At 48.9% G+C, this 16896-nt stretch overlaps 1 protein-coding gene across 3 annotated transcripts; it reads right to left on the bottom strand.

Annotated features, from left to right (window-relative positions):
- Positions 1-3426: 3426 nt before the first annotated feature.
- ATXN1L (ataxin 1 like) lies at positions 3427-16384 on the bottom strand. Of its 3 annotated transcripts, none has more exons than XM_044269846.1 (2): positions 16243-16384; positions 3427-6155 (listed from the first exon to the last, which is right to left on the bottom strand). In XM_044269846.1, the coding sequence occupies exon 2, from the start codon at positions 6036-6038 to the stop codon at positions 3963-3965; it is 2076 nt and encodes a 691-aa protein (XP_044125781.1). In that variant the 5' UTR covers positions 6039-6155; positions 16243-16384; the 3' UTR covers positions 3427-3962. The 3 variants fall into 3 exon arrangements, with proteins under 3 accessions (XP_044125781.1, XP_044125780.1, XP_044125779.1); XM_044269845.1 differs by having other exon boundaries at positions 16182-16368; XM_044269844.1 differs by having other exon boundaries at positions 16198-16368.
- Positions 16385-16896: the final 512 nt, after the last annotated feature.

The raw sequence follows: 16896 nt of genomic DNA, 5'->3' as shown, positions 1-16896 counted from the left end.
GATTTTTGTGCTGCCCACTGTGGTAATCTGGGTTGCGGCAGTATGTGCTGCACTGTAGTATCTGGTTGGTATTTTGGCTGCACTGTGGTATCTGGTTCCGTTGCGGCAGTATTTTGTGCTTGCCCTGTGGTATTCTGGTTCCGTTGCGGCAGTTATTTTGTTGCTGCCCTGTGGTATCTGGTTTCAGTTGCGGCAGTATTTTGTGCTGCCATGTGGTATCTGGTTCAGTTGCGCAGTATTTTGTGCTGCCCTGTGGTATCTGGTTCAGTTGCGGCAGTATTTTGTGCTTTGCCCTGTGGTATCTGGTTCCGTTGCGGCAGTATTTTGTGCTGCCCTGTGGTATCTGGTTCCGTTTGCGGCAGTATTTTGTGCTGCCTCTGTGGTATCTGGTTCCGTTGCGGCAGTATTTTGTGCGTGCCCTGTGGTATCTTGGTTCCGTGCGGCAGTATTTTGTGCTGCACTGTGGTATCTGGTTCCGTTGCGGCAGTATTTTGTGCTGCACTGTGGTATCTGGTTCCGTTGCGGCAGTATTTTGTGCTGCACTGTGGTATCTGGTTCCGTTGCGGCAGTATTTTGTGCTGCACTGTGGTATCTGGTTCCGTTGCGGCAGTATTTTGTGCTGCACTGTGGTATCTGGTTCCGTTGCGGCAGTATTTTGTGCTGCACTGTGGTATCTGGTTCCGTTGCGGCAGTATTTTGTGCTGCACTGTGGTATCTGGTTCCGTTGCGGCAGTATTTTGTGCTGCACTGTGGTATCTGGTTCCGTTGCGGCAGTATTTTGTGCTGCACTGTGGTATCTGGTTCCGTTGCGGCAGTATTTTGTGCTGCCCTGTGGTATCTGGTTCCGTTGCGGCAGTATTTTGTGCTGCCCTGTGGTATCTGGTTCCGTTGCGGCAGTATTTTGTGCTGCCCTGTGGTATCTGGTTCCGTTGCGGCAGTATTTTGTGCTGCCCTGTGGTATGGTATCTGGTTCGGTTGCGGCAGTATTTTGTGCTGCCCTGTGGTATCTGGTTCCGTTGCGGCAGTATTTTGTGCTGCACTGTGGTATCTGGTTCCGTTAGTATTTTGTGCTGCCCTGTGGTATCTGGTTCCGTTGCGGAAGTATTTTGTGCTGCCCTGTGGTATCTGGTTCCGTTGCGGCAGTATTTTGTGCTGCCCTGTGGTATCTGGTTCCGTTGCGGCAGTATTTTGTGCTGCCCTGTGGTATCTGGTTCCGTTGCGGCAGTATTTTGTGCTGCCCTGTGGTATCTGGTTCCGTTGCGGCAGTATTTTGTGCTGCCCTGTGGTATCTGGTTCCGTTGCGGCAGTATTTTGTGCTGCCCTGTGGTATCTGCTTCGGTTGCGGCAGTATTTTGTGCTGCCCTGTGGTATCTGGTTCCGTTGCGGCAGTATTTTGTGCTGCCCTGTGGTATCTGGTTCCGTTGCGGTAGTATTTTGTGCTGCACTGTGGTATCTGGGGCCACTTTTAGTTTTTTTTTCTAGGGCCACTTTAAGTTTCCAGTCCGCCCCGGCCGCAAACAATAGACCATGTCCATCCTGGTCTGTATCGCAGATGACAATAGCCCTTTCTATTAAGAAAAATGCAGAATGCACATAGAAGGTATCCGCAGACCGAAATAAGGACACGCTCACGGCCTAAACTATACAGCAAATACAACTTACTACCAAACATTAAAATGACAAAATCTAATAGCAGAGGCACAGACGTGGCGTTACTTACCATGCACTGATCTCCAAGGCGTTATATAATATTCAGGATGGAAAGTCGATTATAATACAGCCCCTATAGAAATAAAAACGTCACACTGTACTCTCCTTACAAACTCTCCTCCGCCGCTATTACAGGATTTAAACCCCTCACACCTGCGGAAAGACACTGCAGAAGCAGCAGGGAACCATCAGCGTGCAGGACCTGGAGGAGCACTGGATTATCAGAAGGCCCGAAAAAGTCACACACCCAGAGAACAAAAGAGCCATGTGTTTATATAGGCATATTGGTACATTGAAGGCTTACATATGTTAAATGTGTCTTAGCACGAAAATACAGTTGTTTTTTAATATATTTATATATATATTTATATAGAGCTCAAGTACAGAGAAGAAAGAGGGAGGAAAAAAGGTCAAATAAAAACCAAAAAGCTCCTCAGCTGGAATACAAATATACAGTACAAATTGATTTATTTAAAACAGTTACAAAAAAGCACAACAAAATATAGATTAATGCTCTGGTAAAGATCAGGTAGCGGAACAGGATCGAAGCACCTGCCTAATCTAAGGCTTTGTAGGATGCATATCGGGTTATTGGTTAATCATATGAAGTGGGTGTTCTGGGCGCCCAATGCCATGACCTACATCGCCCCCTATTCAGGGAAGTGGTATGATCCATTCCACTCGCCGTCTGAAGCTGTATTTAACACTGTGGTCTGCGGCAGGAAAACGCTTCTGCTCGCACGACCGTTATGCAAAAGGCATCCGATAAAACCCAGCAATGCATTAAGCTCCGCCCCCTGTGCCCTACCCCCCCCCCCCTGAAGAAAGGGGGGAGGGGCACTGAAATTGCTTTGTGAACAATATTTGCTTTTGCTCCTATTATAGCATCTATATAATTATTAAAGACGTGGGTGATCTTTAATTTATCCAGTGACTCGTCCGGCCTTCTTAGAAGGAAATGTCGGGAGTATATGTAGTGTCCAGTGATGTTCAGAGCGGGATCGGGTGTCTTCTGAAGCCAGTTTGGCAGTGTGGAAAGTCGTCGTTAAAAAAATAGCATTACTACTACACGCCAAGTGTATTCCAGATCTGAACTCAATATATAGAATATAAGATGTCTCTGCAGGTAAAGCTTTCGGTCAGAAGTCAAGGTGCAGGAGAGCCAGGGTCCATGCTACAACAGGACGTATACTTTTTATTGCACTCTGGGTATATATATTTTTGGGGGTGACCAAGGCACCTTGCTGTATCGCGCCCGAGGTGCTGGCTCGGGAATGTCAGTTACTATTACGGCTGGCTTCCAAAAGTCCTGGGTGTGCCGAACTGAAATACTTCTTGCAAGGAACCACCACCTATATTAAAAGGGCAGCTGTCAGCAGTTTTGTCCCTATGACACTGGCTGACCTGTTACATGTGCGCTTGGCAGCTGTGTTGGCCCCGTGTTCATATGCTGAGATTTTTTTTTTTTACTATATGCAAATGAGCCTATAGGAGCAACGGGGGCGTTACCATTACACCTAGAGGCTCAGCTCTCTCTGCAACTGCTGCGCCCGCTACAATTTGATTGACAGGGCCAGGGAGTGAAAACATCATCACACCTGATCCTGAAAAGTGCAGAGGGCGCGGCAGCTGCGGAGAGAGCGGAGCCTCTAGGTGTAATGGTAACGCCCCCGGTTGCTCCTAGAGGCTCATTTGTATATATTAAAACATCATATTTCTCAGCAATGTGGACACATATGAACATGGGAGCAACACAGATGCCTTCAGCTGCCAAGCGCACATGCAACAGGTCAGCCAGTGTCATAGGTACAAAACTGCTGACAGATGCCCTTTAAGAAATGTACTCGCCTGCTGCCTGTGCCCGTTCAGCAAGGTAGGGGAGATTTAGCGGTCAGATCTGGAAGCTTCAAATCCCAGGAAGACGCCTACCAAAAAACAACCTCATATCCGTTCTCCTCAAAATAGTCATGATTCAGATATCTCAGACGTTTCCGCTGTGCCCTATACTTAAAACACCAGCAATAATTCATGGAAATGTACAATATATATGTAAAAAATATGGTACAATAGGGTTCCAATGATTACCAAGAAAATAAAAAGCTCAGCGTCTTCTAACTGGAGAACAGGCGTGCCTGTGCAGAAGACATCACCCTCCCCTACCCCACCTCCAGCAGCAGGGACCCAGCCTCACATCAATGATTATCCCTGTACTCTAACTGTGCAAATTTATTATGTCTGCAGAGAGTCATAGACTACTTCCCTGCATTTGACCGGCCCTCGATGGACAGCTTCACCTCTTGTGGAATGAAAGAATGGCGTGAAGGCGAGGGTCGGGCTTCAGTGCTCTGTCCGCTATATCTTTGGACTACTGGGCTGGACCAGCTTGACGGAGCTGCGGGAAGAGGACACGGGGCCTGGGCCAGGGAAATCTGAGCCAACCCGTCTCTCTGAAGAGGGTGTTGCTTATCGCCATCTCTCTCGGATACCGCCGGGCACTCCCTAGATTGTAACACTGCTTTCTCAATAGTATGCGGCAGAGCCTGATGCGTGGAAGCGCCGGCTGCAGGTGATGCACCGTTTTTGGATATACTCTGCAAACTTATCGATATACATACATCTCCCACTTGAAGCCGGTGGCAGGGAAGTGCAAAAAGCTGAGCAGTCTGTGACGGGCTGCACGAAGACCAGCCTTGTCCATACACAAAAAACGGGTGTTCAGGAGGGACATCGAGACACACTTTACTTTGCTGCTCTCCGACTACAAAATGAAGAGTCACAAATCCTGGCCACTGACTCTCCTGGATATCCACCACGGTGCTGGAATCGATTTTAAGGCCACCGCTAACTTCCGCACTTCGCACAAAATCCTGGGTCTGTAGGTCTTCCACCCTCTTCAGTTCTCCAGTGGCAAGCTGGATGATTGCTCCTTTCATGAAGTGTGATGGTAAAGTAGTGGAATGAGGAGGCAGTGGGGGGCCCGCGGGTGGCGAGTCTCTGCCTCGACCACGCACTTCTGGAGATCTGGTCTCTTTAGAGGCATGCTGTGGAGCCATTGTAGAAAATCTCTCGGCAGAACTAAGTGTTCCTTGGGTTGATTCACCGTTCGAAATAAGTGCATTTTTGTCTGTATATTTATGCTGGTGCTGTACGCTGTACGCACCTCGAAGATCTGCTCTTGGTGGACTCGTCAGATTACTATTACTTCTCTTTGAGTTATGCTTAACATCATTGGATAGATTTAATGGACTCATCCGTTCTTTTCTCTGAACTAATGGGGCACAGTATTCTTGTGAAACCATTCCTCCGACAACTCTCTGAACTTCGAGGTCCGTATCGGGGGTGCTCCTATGGGTCATCAGAGCCACCTCGCTCCTTTGTGTTGCATGGCCTGAGTACGTATCACAGTCCAACAGATTGTCGCTTTGACCTCTTACCATCTCTTCATCAGAATTATGAATATACTGTTCTACGGCCTGGCTCCCTCTTCTGGTAGAGGCACATTCAGATCCTCTCTGGGACCCGTTGGTAGAAGTCATCAAAGTTAGTTTGTCGCTGGGGGAGGATGGATTATGCTCTGCATTAGGAGGAGGAGGACATGTCAGGATCATTTCATGTACAGGATAACCCGCCGGAATTTGAGAAGAATGCTGATAAAATACAGGGACTCGTCCCTTTGTGATATCAACAGGTACCATGCCCATGAGAACGGAGGGGGATTGTGCTGTGGTAACTTTACTAAAAGCTTGAGGAGATGGAGGCTGTGGGGGAGGGGTCACTCCCTCAGTCATGATGGAGTTATATGGCACATAATGGGGTACATGAGAAGTAGCCAGTGTGGCAGGAGGAGATATTACAGCGCGTTGAAGGAAGCCTGGAGGAACGGTATATGGAACGGCATAAGGTGACCCAAGAAACTGCACGGAAGTGTGAGAGATGGGAGCATAATGGATGGGTGGATACGTAATTCCTGGGTGTTGGATCAATGGCGATGCTACATTAAAGGATGGAGGGATGGACCCCATGTTCACAACAGAGTGGAGGCCTTGAGGGGAGAAGGTAGGTGGCACAGCAATTTTGTACATATTTCCATACTGATCCACTGTGACTGCCTCAGCCCCATCTCCAGCCACTTCATATCTCACCCCATGTCCTTGTCCGGAAGCCACCAATACTCCTCGGTGCCAGTTTGGAGTCTCATTAGCTGAGCTTCCACTACTGGAGGAGTTATCTACCTTGGGTGCTTGCGGCTCTATGTTTATAGTGCTTTGAGCCAGATCCCGTTTCTTTGGTGGAAGACATTCCTGGCTCCTTTCGTATGCAGGCTTCATGATGCTTCCTGCTTTTAATGGGGTCTCTATAACTTTCGGTAAGCTTCATGGGTGTCTGGCAGCAATTGATGGTGATGACACCATGTGTATTCTGTCGGCATCTTGTTGGTCTAAGAACTGGAAGAGAAAAGACAGACATCAGTAAGAGACAAATTAGGCGAGACAGGAATATAGAAGGATGGACAAAACTAGTGACGGACTGTGCCACCAGGTTCTGCTCAAACCACGGCCAGCATGAAATCCCGACCAGGACTCTCATGACAGAGGGCTTCGTTTTACTCTGAAATGCTATGGCATGGGGGAAGGAGTTCAGGCACAGGTGGAGGAGCACAAATGCTATGGCATGGGGGAAGAAGCGCCGGCATAGGGAGAGGAGCGCCAATGCTATGGCATGGGGGAAGAAGTGCCGACTTAGGGAGAGGAGTGCCAATGCTATGGCATGGGGGAAGAAGTGCCGACTTAGGGAGAGGAGTGCCAATGCTATGGCATGGGGGAAGGAGTGATGGCATAGGGAGAGGAGCGCCAGCAGCATAGGAAGAGGAGTGCCAATGCTATGGCATAGGGGAAGGAGCGCCGGCAGCATAGGGAGAGGAGCGCCAATGCTATGGCATGGGGGAAGGAGTGATGGCATAGGGAGAGGAGCGCCAGCAGCATAGGAAGAGGAGTGCCAATGCTATGGCATAGGGGAAGGAGCACCGGCAGCATAGGGAGAGGAGCGCAAATGCTATGGCATAGGGGAAGGAGTGCCAATGCTATGGCATGGGGGAAGGAATGCCAGCGCAGGGAGAGGAGGATTCTCCCCACCCTGCTTTTTCTCCCAAAGGTCTCTCCCTATATGCCAACAGGGTGAGGCTTGTCAATCAAGCCAAGCAGTGTGGGGAGAGGTTGCACTACAGACTTCTCCTACGGGTCATGGTGCCCACATCCATCTCACCATTGGCAGCTCATTTTTAAAGCTATGACACTGCTCTCTGTCACGGTGGGACCATGCTGAGATTTCATGCTGCCCATAATTCAGACAGAATAAGGCCTCATGCACACGACCGTTCCTTTTTTTGCGGTCCGCAAACCGCGGATCCTCAAAAAAACGGAAGCCGCCCATGTGCCTTTCGCAATTTGCGGAATGGAACGGGCAGCCGTCAATATAATGCCTATTCTTGTCCGCAAAGCGCGGACAATAGGACATGTTATATTTTTTTAGCTGGGCCGCGGAACTGAGCCATGGATGCGGACAGCACACGGAGTGCTGTCCGCCTCTTTTGCGGCCCCATTGAAGTGAATGGGTCCGCATCCTAGCCGCCAAAATGGCGGCTCGGATGCGGACCCAAACAACGGTCGTGTGCATGAGGCCTAACCCTGAAGACAGGTTCCCTTTAATGATGTCAAACACCAGGACAAAAACAGGCATAATTAACAGAGGTAAGAACGGCTGGGTAGACTAAAGTAGCGTTTCTTCTCATATTGCTGCCTAGACCGAGCTGTTGGAGGAATCGCCAGGTCTGGCTAGTGATAAAACCAACATGCAGTAACTAAGAAGAGAGGGTAGAAGGTAATGATGAGCTGGCTGAAGGTAATTGGGTGGTCGGAAATTGAAATGATGTTGGAGCAAAGGTGGACAACAACTGTATGGATATGAAGACCGAGTTAACCTACGTTAGGAGACAACTTTCATGAGCTACTGGAAATTTCCTAAACATCAAGAGAAAAGATCTCAGAACGTGAAGCACCATTTTACATTGACTTCATGACCACACTGACCACAAATGACGGACCCTGTATCACTAACCCTCAAGAGATGTAGTCATGATCTAGTGAGACCAAGAACGTGAAGGCACCAGAGCAGATCAAGCAAGCTAAAAATGACATTGCTTCAGTGGAGTAAAAAAAAAATAATAAAAAAAAATGAAAATTATCCAGAGCTCAGAAATATCTATGGCCAAAAACACAAAATGCAGCACATTGGGGTATAGTTTTATGGGAAAAGATTGTAATTAGATTTTTTTACTTTCCATGTCACTAAAATAATCCTAAAATCCTGCAGTTTTCGCACTGGCCACTAGGCCTAATATGTCAAGTTTTCCTGTTCTTTGAGAGCGGTCGCCTGGGCAATAGACACAAGGGACACGAGCTGACCCCATTGGCTTCTATGGCAGAGTTTTCTAGGCATGCTCATTTGTGCAGAGGTCAGGAGGGAGCAGATAAGCTGCGATATCACCTATTGTTAATTCAGGATCCTGTCTTCTCTATATAGAGGTGTTACTTGTCATTGTAATCCAGTCTGTGATGATAATGCAATAGCTAATGAACACTTACCTGTATAGAACAGGAAGTCTCAACATATTTTGGGTGAGATTCTATCAAAAATGGTGTAAAGGAAAACTGACTTAGTTGCCCATAGCAATTAATCAGGTTGATCCTTTCATTTTCCAAAGTGGAATCGGACTGGTTGCTATGGGCACCTAAGCCAGTTTTTCTAAATCTCATCCTTTGGGCCTAGTGGTCAGTTCAACAACCGCACGATTTTAGATTTTTTATATTTTTTTTATATTGATAGTTACCTTGAAAATTAAAACAAAAAAAAATAAAAACACCAAAAATCCTCAAAAATAGATCATCAGCATCTGATCTGCGGGGGTCCCACACCCAGGACCCCTGTCGATCAGCTGTTTGAGAAGGCGGCGGCGCTGCGGCCTTCTCGCTGTTTACTGCAGGCCCGGTGACGTCACGACTAGTATCAATGGCCTGGGCGGGGCTAAGCTCTGTTCACTAGAATGGAGCTTAGCCATGCCCAGGCCAGTGATACTAGCCGTGACGTCACTGGGCCTGCGGTAAACAGCGAGAAGGCCGCGACGCTACTGCCAGCGCCGCTGCCTTCTCAAACAGCTGATCGGCAGGGGTTCCGGGTGTCGGAGCCCCGCCAATCAAATGCTGATGATCTATCCAGAGGATAGATCAGTTTTAAAAAACTGCAGAACCCCTTTAAACAATAGGCAATTTTCTGATGACACATTCCTTCAGGTCTCAGCTCAGTTGTGCACGGAGTGCTGCCTTATCAGTGATTGATTACATTCTCTTGTATAATGGCAGGAATTGCCGGGCTGATTATCGGGAACAAACGTTTGACCGCTCGTTTGTCGGATGAAATGTTCCTTTAGGCAGACCACAAAACCATGGCTTCTGGGCAGCAGGTTGTGCTGTGTGAACAGGGATCTTTTGGCCAGAAACAATAAATTGTATGAGCGGCAGCAGTAGCCATCACTCGTCTCATACAGTGGAGGTGATCACTACATGTAAATGCAGCTCCCACTTTCTCTGCCGAGCAGGCAGTTATCAGGAAGGAACAGTTCCTTCCCAAAATTAGCCTGCTCAGTCAGTGCATGTAAATGCGCCTTTAGTGTGTACACACACAGTTGCCTTCAGATGGTTATTTGTCTTGGCTCGTCTCCCTTGTCATGTTCCAAGGTGTGTTAAAAAGTAGAACACTGACTCATAAGAAGCTACTTCCAGCAGGTGGCACTAGTGAGACGGCTCTCTTCTTGCATAATATTTTGCCATAGAGCACTGCCACTAACTCTCCATACACAGCTGTTCTCCTGAGGCAGAGTCAGGGCCTCCCCCTAGGCTATATAGGTTTAGTAGAGATCAGATCAGCAAACACTGTTCCACCTATAGCAGGTCTAATGCTTGGGTAAATAGGTTACTACGCTCCTCAACACTGAGAAGGAAAAGTCAAGTATGAACACCACGCGCAGAAATGCATGCACTTACATGCTATGAGGTTATTAATGGTTGTCTGAGGAAAGTTCTGCCATGCTGAATGCACTTGGGCACACAAATCATCAAGATCCGCTGCTGGCAGCTCCCTATGCAATTGCTGGCCAATGACGTCCCAGATGTGCTCGGTGGGAGACCAGTCCGGAAACACTGTAGGCCATGTGAGCATGTTTAGGCACGAAGGCGGGCACACCGTGGCACGGACAACATGCGGCCTTGAGTTGTCCTGTTAAAAATTGCCTCCTGGAACACTTTGGAGAAATGGCCGTACCAAATGTAAGGCCGAGCTGTTAGTGTACCTGAAATGAAGACTAGAGGGGTCTCGCTACCATAACCCCAGGAGTAGGACCGGTGTAACGTTCCCTTGTAAGGGCCTCTTCATTGCGTTGCCCATGTCTCCAGACCCATCTCTGGCCATCATTGTATCCAAGACAAAATCAGGACTCATCAATGAAGAGGATAAACCTCCATTACAGCATCCATTACTGTCCTGCTGTGCACCGTGATAGCCTTTGACAGCAGTGATGTGAGATCAGTGAACAGCTGCAGCTGGACGTCCGCCTCGTAGCCCAATGTCCGATGGTTTGTGTAGAGGCCTTCTGATGGTTTGAGTAGATACTGTTTGCCGCCCTAGGCTTGGGATGTGATGCACAGTTTCACTTTCAGTAAAGAATGGATCCCTATGCGCCAGTCTTCTAGTCAGACGATTTGTCCAGGTAGAGGTTCTCCTCTGTGCACCTCTTGCTGTCATTGTTCTCCCAACCACCAGGACACTCAATGTTGAACAGCGCTGACATATCGGCCTAGGCGGGTAATAACCTGCAGGAGTAATAAACCTCTCGGGTCAAAGATTCTGTCCCTCTCACTTTGTGACAAGTGGTGATACCTGGTACCTCGACGAACAGGAGGCATCGCACAATCATCCCATACGATTTGATCTGATTTCTGAGGGTTCATGTGTCTAAAAAAAAAAAACCTTTGCTTTCAGTCTGGCTTTTATGCCCCTCCCACATTAAACAGATTGGAGCTATGTGCTTGAAATGTTGATCACCTGCTACTTCCTCAGTTTGCAGAACCTTACGGCTCGTCCTTTGTTGCAATTTTGATGTTGAGGAGTATATAAGGAAAGGATTGGCACAGTCAACACCAAATTACTTTACGCCCCAGTGCAAATTTAGATTAGGGACATACAACCCATAATGCCACCATTATGACTCCCTACAGAGGTTCTTACCCTGCATTACCAGATAGGGGTGTCCCAGAAAAAATAAATAAAATTTAAAAACAAGATACGGACTTCCACAGATTCCCCACCGTTGCCAGTCTCTGCTGATCTCTACTTCAAGCTCCCATCTTGACAGGCTGGAAATGCCGCCTCAATTAGAGATTAGCTGAATGGGCGTTTATAGGAATTTGATGAGTGTTGAAATGAGGACTAGATATTGAGAGTAGGGTGCAGCACCAGAATGGTGAAGGTCTATATCTCTCCTCCTGCTCATCTGGAAGACCCCTTAACACTATGTTCATTGCAGGGTCTGAGGAGGTGGAGCGTGACACAGGGATCTAAAGGGCCCTTTACACCGAGAATCCACCAGATAATTGCTAATGAGGAGGGCCAGTTAATGATTATCTGGCGGGGTAAAGGTGTCGCCGATGACCCAATGAACACATAAAACGCTCAATCATGGGGTAATAGGATAGTTTATGTAGGCACCTAAATCGTTGTCTGCCGGCAGCAGACCGCGCTATGTAAAAAGCCTCTGCTGCCGGCAAACAACGGGTCTGTATAGGGACAAGCGATGGCAATAGCGATCTCTCGTCTCCTAATACTGTGGAGTACTACATGCAAGTGCAGCGGTCTCTTCCACTGACGAGCAGGTGCTTGCCAGAAAGAAACGCTTCCTTCCAGACGATTGCCTGCTAAATTGGCCAGTGTAAAGGGACCTTAAGAAAACCAAAGAGAAATCCTGTGTAATGCTCCTGACCCCTTAGCCCCTCTATTAGGCCTCTTGCACAGCATATGGCTTTTTCAGTATTTTGCGGTCCGCAAAAAAATACGGATGAGTGCATTCTGTTTTTTGCGGAACTGAACAGCTGGCCCCTGATAGGACATGTTCTATCTTTGAACGGAACGGAAACGGAAGACATACGGAGTACCTTCAGGTTTTTTTGCAGATCCATTGAAATGAATGGTTTCGTATATGGTCCGTATACGGAATGCAAAAAACGGACTGCTCCTTCAAAATGGCAAATCGAGAAGACAATGGTGCAGCAACAGAGAAGATATCGCTGGAAAACTGGGCAGATCTACTGTTCATAATCGTGAAAAAGAGGAGACAACCCCTGTGGGAACCGTCATGGAAGCCATAATGGTCATCATTCAGCTTTCCCAGAAATGTATACAACTAGGAAATGACTCAATAGAATATTTAACGACATGACGGAAGAGGACGGCTCCATACCCGACGGAAGAGGACGGCTCCATACCCGACGGAAGAGGACGGCTCCATACCCGACGGAAGAGGACGGCTCAAGGATATTATTGATTCCCTTTCCTGTAAGAAGAGAATAATGTACATAGCGTAACCCTATCCTTCCAGACGATGACAGCACGAGGTTCGCTTGCAGACATTATTGTTACAAAACCATGCACATCAACAAGATGATCTCAGTCTCCCCCATGCAGGGGTAAGGCGGGGAGTGCCTTCTACGTTACTGAGAAGAAGACAGGACTGAAGAAATCTAGGAATCTAAGCTTCCATTCCTGCTTTCTCGGAGCAGAGGCTGGACCTGCCGCCGCCTGCTAACCGGTGTCGATAGCAACCTGGTGAGCGTCAGGATAACGGTGGCATTTACACAAGCCTCTTATCAGGAAGATAATCATGGAAATAGAAGAAAACTCTGCCTGAAAACTATCCAGGCCCTGACTCTGCATCGTGCCGTCATTCTGACAACTAGCCTCTTTTATGCAGACGAGAAGCTTCCAAAACGACCTCCAGGGGTCATTTATTATTAGCAAACTTTGGAGTAAAAAAAAAAAAAAAAAAGCTGCAAGACCATAGAACTGGTGCAAATCTTCCATGATACCTTGCACTCCTAGTTTAGGATCACAGTCATTGATGGAAATAACTGATCAAAACACTGATGTGTGAACTAGGCCCAATGCACCAAGGTCCTGCAGCTGCACGTGATGTCGCCCCATGCCAAAAATAGACAATTTCACTGCACCCGAGTCCGTATAGGTAGCAGCATGTGGCTTTTTTCTGCAAAATTCAGATGCATTTCCTCCAGACCTAGCAAGGCCTAAAGCATTCAAAACCAGGAGTGTTGGAGTCTAGATCTTCTGCTCTCCATCTCTGCCGACAGCCACCACGATCCATAGGCTCCTCTGCCTTTCCTCTAATGCAGGTAAACCTTGTGGCACTCTGCTTACTCTTCCTGGGAGTCGGGTTCCCACCACGATCCATAGGCTCCTCTGCCTTTCCTCTAATGTCAGGCTAGGGTCCAGTTTGTCAAACATAAGCATATCAAATTGAATGAGAAAAGTCTGTGCGTAGCCCCAGGTGAGTAGATATTGGGGTGTAGAGGTGGCCCTGAGGGGGTCCCAAAGGCCCTGCTGTCGCATAAAACACCGGTATTGAAAATGGCCCATGGCAGGCGGAGGTCCCGTTACAGATGCATCTGACATATGCCCAAGTCAATCAAGAGTGATCCCTACAACAGTGGATTATCAGAGGACTGCTGAACTGGCTCCAGCAACAGATGACGGGACCCCATAAATACAGTAAAACACAAGCAATCCACATCACCACCCACACCAGTATACACCCAGAGTCATCAGGACTGGTCTGCACTGGATTTTCATTTTATTTCATGTATCTCAGGCTGAAATCTTTCTTTAGTAAAAGGTTCACATTAAAAATGTTGGATCATTTGGTTCTGCAGCCGACGTATATTCCAATATATAGCAGGCTGAAGGGGGCCGTGCACTGGCAAAGCTGTCAGACTGGCCACCTGACGGCTCGGGCTCCAGACCCCTCTTCCCTCAATTGAACGAACGTCAGCTTGGAAGATCACTCAGAGGAGGAGAGAGGGAATCTGGAGAGCGAGCCATCGGATGAACAGGTGGTCCAATTTTTTTTTACAAATATAAACCTACAGTCATTAAAAAATATTTTGAGCCTGAAACACATGCAATGGATGTAAAGGTCTAAATCCATCAAGGGGAAGTTCTGCTTTTAACTGTGTCTCCACGATACCTTGTGTCACCCATGGGCAGATATTAGGGCACACAGGGAAATATCAGGGGTTTGCACAAGACGTGGCCGTCCATAGGGCTCATGGGTGAATGCACAGCTCGTGCAATATCTCTCTAGGCGTCTATGGGGAGCGTTACAAGAATGGATGCCGATTCTGGCGCCTTGCAATGCCCTATACAAATGCTTTATATCTGGACCTTCACGTCAATTGCATGGTGCCCCCCAGGGCCAGCGTCAGCACTCGGCTCGTCCGCACTGTGACTGTCTCTTCTCTGTGGGACAGGAGGGTGGGCAGGCTGAGCTCGGAGTTGCTGCTGGATGCTGTATACCAGCAGCTTCATGCTATTTGGTTGTTTTACTGCCTCATTAAAGGGGTTGTCCGGGTTTAGAGCTGCACCCGGACATACCCATATTTTCACCCAGGCAGCCCCCCTGATGTTGGCATCGAAGCATCTCATGCACCGATGTGCTCCCATGCCCTGTGCAAGATCGCACAGGGCAAGGGCTCTTTTGTTTACGCTCTGCAGTGTGTTCAGTGACGTCACCGGCTCTGATGGGCATGCTTTAACGCTGCCCTAGCCGTTTTACTGGCTAGGGCATCGCTAAAGCCTGCCGCCCATCAGTGCCGGTGACATCACCGAGCTTCCTGGCAGCCCCATGGAGAGCCCGCTACGTCACGGGATCCCAAAAAAATGCCTTTGCCCTGCACGATTTAGCATGAACTGCTCCGATGCTCAAGTCAGGGGGGCTGCCTGGGTGAAAATGGAGGAGTGTCCAGGTTCAGCTCTGACAACCCCTTTAAGCAGCTTGCCTCCATGACACCTGCCCCCCCCCCCCTCATATCCTGTCCTATCTCATCCTCATGGATCCCCTTCTGTCTCCTTTCCTCCCTCATGTATCCAGAGCTCCTGTTCCACCCTCCTATCGTTGCCCTGCACAGACCTCCTGCCACTACTTCTTGTATGAATCCCCCTGAGAGCTCCTTCCACCTACCTGCTGTGTCCACCCCTCCTGTCCATCCAGGGCCCCTGTCTCACTCCTCTGCCTCTCATTATGGTGGCATCTGAACCGCATTCACCATAAGGACCTTCTAAGGTCACAGGGTCATGTGACTGTGCCCTCCACCCTGTACTGTGCCCTCTTATCACACCCTGTACAGTGCCCCTAGTCATTCCCTGTACTGTGCCCCCTTATACCCTTTTACCTACTAAAATTTGCTGCGGGGCCCAGTCAGTTCTAGCTACATCACTGCACAGCTCCGTCTCTCCTCCAGGCCCGGCGGTGACGTCATGACGTGTGTCTCACTGCTGCAGCGGACCGGAGGAGAGAAGGAGCGCAGGGGGATGAGCTGCGGTTAGTAAATGACAGGACCGCCGACTCCCCTGCGCTCCATCAATGATAGGTATGTGAGAGGGCCACTGGGGGGGGGGGGGGGGTCATTACACTCTGAGGGCCCCTTACACAGTATAATGATCCCCAGTGCCCCTTATTTACTATAATGATCTTCCATTCAGTATAATGACCCCCAGTGCCCACCATACAGTATAATGACCCTCGGGGACCACCACTAGAGGTCATTATACTGTGTGTGGGGGGGCCATTATACTGTGTAAAGGGCCATTAGTGGTCATTTACTGTATAGGGGCCAGTGGGGGTCATTATACCGTGTGGGAGCCTCAGGGGGACATATAAATGTTAAAAAAAAATGCCTCAAGGGGGCCCACTGAGATTTATCGCCCAAGGGCCCACATGAACCAGCACCCGGCCCTGGTGCCCCCCTTTTAAATAATTATTGCCCAAAATATTGTGCTCATACCCAACACCCACACATTTTACGGGGTGCACCACCGCCCTGTCTGGCCCATGCTGTGCTATTCGCATCCATTCACTGGGCTGCAGTATGACAGATGGCACCAACTAACCCCAGCTTTCAATGTCATGCCCTGGGACATCCTGATACTTGTAGTTCCACTCCAGCCCAAGAGCCCCAAGTTACCCAGCCCAGGCCTAGAGACCCAATGCCCTGCCTAGATCCAGAGCAGGTAGTACAAGAGGCTACAACTCCAGGGAACATGGCTGTAAGACAGGAGGCAGCAGACCGCACACACACCGCTATGGCAGCTCACCGGCACATCTTCTCATGATGGAGTCGCCCTCCAGTCGCTACGTACCGGGCAGCTACATCCCGCTTCTCCCTTTCCTGCTCCCGGCCTTTCTCTAGGTCTCAGGACAATCTCTATCCGGCCCCGGCGCCTCCTTGCGGCCTTGTCCAGGCACAGCAGCCGTCGCGTCACCGTGACGATTCCTTAGCAACCGACGTCTAAAAATTGCGTGTGCAGAACGTCATGCCTAGCAACCGCACCCCACGTGACTCTGCCTCGATGTCATCATCAATACGAGCCGGAAGACAGTCTGAATGGTTGTTATGGAAACGGGGGAGAAATACCAGCAGTAGTTCTTGTTTGTGCCACGGGAGGGCAGTGGTGCACGCAAAGGACAGTACATTGTGACGTCCATTATAATTCATACAGTTAGTGCTTAGGAGGTTTCATTAGGGAAATAAGGAAGTCTGGGAAAGCTGGCTGACAACCCTAGCTGTATATTTACTAATATGACCGCAGCCTTTACACCAGACTATGGACTGACCGCAGCCTTTACACCAGACTATGGACTGACCGCAGCATTTACACCAGACTATAGACCGACTGAGCGCAGTGTTTACACCAGACTATGGACTGACCGCAGCCTTTACACCAGACTATAGACCGACTGACCGCAGCCTTTACACCAGACTATGGACTGACCACAGTGTTAACACCAGACTA

The sequence above is a fragment of the Bufo gargarizans genome, chromosome 10, assembly GCF_014858855.1.
Source record: "Bufo gargarizans isolate SCDJY-AF-19 chromosome 10, ASM1485885v1, whole genome shotgun sequence".
In the NCBI taxonomy this organism is placed as follows: Eukaryota; Metazoa; Chordata; class Amphibia; order Anura; family Bufonidae; genus Bufo; species Bufo gargarizans.
The sequence above is the reverse complement of the archived record's forward strand: the minus strand, read 5'-3'. Positions and strand labels throughout refer to the sequence as shown.

Excerpts from the sequence above, each read along its gene's own strand:
- ATXN1L (XM_044269846.1), bottom strand. The coding sequence starts at position 6,038 with ATGAAGCCTGCATACGAAAGGAGCCAGGAATGTCTTCCACCAAAGAAA.